Here is a 5,010-nt window from a genome sequence, read left to right as displayed (position 1 = left end):
CGTCATAATGTCCTATTTAGTAATTTAACAGTGAACACTTTGGAGCACCATCAAGTCACTTTGAATATTCTGTCCCCATATCCTCCACCTTATGTAAAATACCACAGTTTAATATGCATCTCATTAAAACACACTTTATTGGATGAATGAAAGGATTTAGGCCCATCCTGAGCAGCATGCCCATTTACAAAGGGTGCAGATCCTCATATAACTTACAAGCCGGAGAACAGCGAGCGCGGGCAAAGGGTCGCTAGAGTTCTTTTAACTGCGGTTCAAAGCCGTGTTAAGTGTGGGAATCAAAATCCTTTCTCCTGAGACTAACAGTAGGAGGCACAATAGCATCCTTTTGATCTTTCCTCTGGCATGTTTTCCTCTACATTTCTCCTCCTCCGTCATCTGACTCATTCATCGCTCCATTCTCTGGAGAAATCATGCTAATCAGGGCCAGCGAGATATTGTCGAGCATCAGCAGCATGCAGTGAGAGGTGCAGAGCAGAGATAGGTGAGCAGCTCTCATTTCCAGCTAATTATGGTCCTGCTTCACCAAATGGCATGCATACTTTACTGACTGGGGAATGTCTCTTTTAGCAAACATAGATGAGTTATGGGATCATTGTTTTTCATACCACTATGTGCAGCGTAGCCAATGCATAATTTCACCAACATGCACTAATGTATTCCTGCCATTGCTTTGCAAAGCAAATGATAATTAAAGGAACTGTTCAACTCTTCATCTTCCTGCATAGAGTTAAATAACATCACTCTTATTTACAGTAAATATGAAGCCGGATCAGCAGCCACGGAGCAAAGCTTAGCAATAACAAACCTGGCTCCGTTTACAGACAGCAAAATCTGCCCAGCAGCCCCTCTAAAGCTCTAAAGCAAATAATTAAGTGTAAAAATGACATTTTCCATTTGACGGGGTTTATAGGACTGGATTTCCTGGCCTCAACCAAAAAACTGGTTGTCTGGCAACTGGTCCCAGCTAAGAAAGAGCACGTCACAGGAAAGATCAAACTGCTATTTTTACACATCAGCTACAAGATACGTCAGGTTGGTGAGCTTTAGAGGTGCTGCTAATCGGACGAGCTGCTTTTCTCTGTTTCCATTAGCTTCTAATTAAGACATAAGATCTGTACTCGTCCCCTTATGTAACTTGCGGTGAGAGGGAATGTTATACAATTTCTGATACTGTGATGAATGTCTGTCAGAAACTTTTTAGAATTAGTGGGTTGTAGTGTTTTAGAAATATGCTCACTGGAGAAAAAAAAAATGAAAATGATCACCTAACATTAAATCAGCTGAAACCACACTTCACATATTCTCCTCTTAGAGTAGAGTATAAACAACGCTTATATATATAGAGCCTCTCAAGGGATGGAAACACAAAATGCACTGTGTGGAGGACTGCTCAGGCAGCACGTATGTTAATCATTGCACCAGAACTGTTCTGAATTCACATAGTTTCAACGAGGATTGATACCAGCTTTCACACGTCCAAATGCCTTTCTCCGCTCTAAAGACCCTTTTGATAAATCCAATCCTCTCACATCCACAAAGGCAGTTGAGATGCGCGCACACAGTTCAATCAATATCCTCTGTTTCTTTGACACCCATGTCAAGGTCATGCATACAGCAAAGCCTTTGGGTGAGACATAAAAAGACGACTGCCGGGGCGCTGAAATGCATTATGGCAGATGGAAGCTTAAAGTTGTATTTATTTATAAGATATTGGATTGGAATAAATTAGCGTCACGAAAGTCATTTTAATCTCTCATATCGTATTAGCTGTCTCCCGCGATATTGGCACAAGGCAAGGTGCGGGATGATGTATGAGCGGATAAGGAAAGCTAATCACTGCTAAACAGCACCTCTAGGATTTTGGGAATATTGTGAAACTCTTCTCTGTCCCATACAACACAGATGGATGTGTCAGTAAGCCCTGTTATTAAACCCACACAGAATATTTGTCTCCGTTTTATGATGATCCCATTTTAGGATGTTCAAAGAAAACAATTTGTCTGTGTCTAAAAGAACACTGTAGCAATTTTCTCCTTATCATAATATGTTCTATTACTGAAAAGAGATTAACCTACTGATGTTTGGACCTGTTGTGTTTAAAAAATGAGTGCAAGATGAAGGAAAGAATCTGTATTTTTCTCCCAAATTACATTATTATATTTAATCTTGAGTTACATGTCTCATATGCACATGACAATTGAATCACAGACTGTTTAATATACACATTTTTTTCTGTTATTTTGTATTACAGGGAACAACTCGAATGAGCATTTCTCTTTTTTTGGGCTGAGAGAATAGATCCCACAGATGAGCAAACAATGCAAAAATTCACAGTCAATGCCATTATATTTAAATGTGGATAATCAATGTGGAAATTTTGTTGAAAAAGCATGAAATGAATATGATGCAGTTCTTTTGACCTTGCCTTTACAAGACAAGTTGGGCAGCTACTTAAAAATGATCATCTTTGATCGCACCATGACATCAAGCATGTTCATAGTCATTAAATACCAGCATGACAGTTAAGAAAACGCCACAAGAGACGAGCTTTCCAGTAATAGGGATTGTCACAGTAATTGGAAAGGATCATGCAGTGTTTACTGTTGCCAGATAATGATTAAGTTAAACTCCCTCCTTAAGCCATAGATAAATGTTGTCAGTCCAGAATGCATATGAGGCACAGTCAATAAAGATGGATGGTGATGAGTTTACTGATGAGTGCAGTTTGTCTTTGTTAGTGGATTTGTCACCTTCCAGCGTTAATTCAGGCTGTGGTTTCAAGGTGAGTTGTGTCGATGAGGGACAGGAGGATGGTGGACAAGATGCTCTCCATCATGGACAGTCCACTACACCCACTACACTGGACTATAGAGGGACAGCGGAGCTCTTTCTCCAACAGACTCATGCAGGTCAGCTGTCACAGTGAACGGTACAGGACTTCATTCATACCGTTCTCCATTCATCTGTACAGCAGCCCTCTGCTTCAGATAACTCCTCCACTCATGTTTTTGCACAAGTGTTACGGTAGTATTTATTTTTATTTGTTTTTATTTCTTTTCTTGTCTTTCTTCACTTGGCAAAAAGAAAAAAAAAAGTAAAATTATAAATTGTACATATGGAAGTCTGGTATTGTTTTTTTTCCCCGTTTGCTTTTTTACTTTTTTATTTGTATTTTTTGTATATTGTTATATAATTATTTATTTTATTTTATTTTATTTTATTTTGTGGTACTGTGATAAAGCAATTTCTCTTGTGGATCAATAAAGTTGATCCCCCCCTCCCACCTCCTTTTGTGTGTGTGTGTGTGTGTGTGTGCGTTGTTTTTCTTCTCTTGCTTACTTGTAATGTGTCGCTCTTTGCCCCCCTAATTGCCCTTCGGGGATAAAGTTTTTTTTCTGATTCTGATTCTGATTCTAAGTCTAAGTTTAACATGGCATTTTAATTAGTATCCGGATACACAAATCTAAACTATATAACTGCAAACATACATATTTCGTCTTAAAAAATACAATTAAAAACAATCTTAATATATTTTCACACGTCGTCTCATTTTATGTCACTTGAATTTATCTGTTTTTGCATTTCGCGGTTTTCTCGGGAGAAGATTGTCCTCCGCGGCCACCGTACGATGACGTGGCGTTAGCCGACGTGTACTGTGTAGTTTCCCTTAGCCGGCTGCTGATAACGGTAACATCCAGCTGCTTTAGTCTCCGTTTGTTTTCTGACACGTTACACATACGACTGGACAGTGTTCACTTTAGTGGGTCGAGATGAGGCGCGCCGGACTGGGTGAGAAACACTAAAAATATTAGACTTTTAAATTTAAGCTCACACTTAGCTCGCTTGCTAGTTAGCTAACTAGCTAATGTTATTAACAAATGTGAATGAGTGTTCGGTGTTGGACACTCCAGGCCCATGTTTACACATGTCTGTCACCTTTGAAGTTTTATTTCAGGATTTAAATGCTGACAGAGAAGCTCACATGTAATTGTCGACCCATACAGGTGAAGGACATTCTGGGAATTATGTGGCCAGTGGGTACAGTGTGCATGAAGAGGAGAATGAACATCTACAGGAGGGACTCCGAGCTAAAGTCAGCGCTTTGAAAAGCGTAAGTAACTATTAATGACAGCTTCATTGATTTGACAAACGCATTCTGTGTTGTCTGTTTTTCAACTCCAAAAGTAGGCATGGTTGTTATTACAAACCATGACGAGATATCTACACACCAGGCATTGTTACTGTTATAGTCATGTGACTGTACTTTATATTTACAGCTGACAATTGATATCGGGACGGAGGTCAAATACCAGAACAAAATGCTGGACGACATGGTGAGTTTCACACTGTCTGCATTAAACCTAACTCTGTAGTTAAATGTGAGTAGTGAAGGATGGATTCTGGCTCTTTAAACCTCTTGTTGTGTGACACAGATTCAAACTTTCACTGTGTTGTTCTCTGTCACATCAATATAATGACAACATAGCTTCTAATCAGTGATCAGTGTTTCCTGTATGGAACAGAAGTGATCACACACCCCTGTGCAATTTCACATCAATGCCAAATGATTCATTATTGCATCACCCTCCAATAACTGCATGACTAGGACAGTGGTGTTTTTCCTGCTGTGTAACATTAAAAACCAGACCTTTGGATTATTAAGATGACATCTCTTACAGTAGAAACTCAGTGCAGCTAAAGTCCGTCCACCTGTCATTGCTGAGATTTAAATTTCTGCTATGTCCACTTTTATTTTTGATGACAGTCCTCCTTAGCGTTGAGGATGCCACATTTCCTGAGAGATGTTCTGTCATTCTTCAGAGACATGTTTTCCAGCTGCTCTTTGCAGGACAAGTCGTTATGCCCTACCTTTCACTTTAGAATACCCCAAAGGTGTTCTGTTGGATTCAAGTCAGATGAGATGTAGAGTCATAGTTTTTGCTTTTTCCTTCTTTTGAAACTTTTGTGTGATTTTTGGCAGCATGCTTT

At 39.4% G+C, this 5,010-nt stretch overlaps 1 protein-coding gene across 1 annotated transcript in view; it reads left to right on the top strand.

Moving 5' to 3' along the window:
- Window positions 1–3,662: 3,662 nt before the first annotated feature.
- The window catches only part of bet1 (Bet1 golgi vesicular membrane trafficking protein), a 3,749-nt gene continuing 2,401 nt past the window's right edge, over window positions 3,663–5,010 (top strand). Inside the window, exons 1-3 of the mRNA XM_008289275.1 lie at window positions 3,663–3,810; window positions 4,026–4,132; window positions 4,299–4,355. Of these exons, the coding sequence (XP_008287497.1) occupies window positions 3,792–3,810; window positions 4,026–4,132; window positions 4,299–4,355 (183 nt within the window). The 5' untranslated portion in view covers window positions 3,663–3,791. The remainder of the gene's footprint in view (window positions 3,811–4,025; window positions 4,133–4,298; window positions 4,356–5,010) is intronic.

The sequence above is a fragment of the Stegastes partitus genome, unplaced genomic scaffold (assembly GCF_000690725.1).
Source record: "Stegastes partitus isolate 25-593 unplaced genomic scaffold, Stegastes_partitus-1.0.2 Scaffold603, whole genome shotgun sequence".
NCBI classification, from domain to species: Eukaryota; Metazoa; Chordata; class Actinopteri; family Pomacentridae; genus Stegastes; species Stegastes partitus.
Note: the sequence above shows the minus strand (reverse complement) of the source record. Positions and strands in the feature narration are given on the sequence as shown.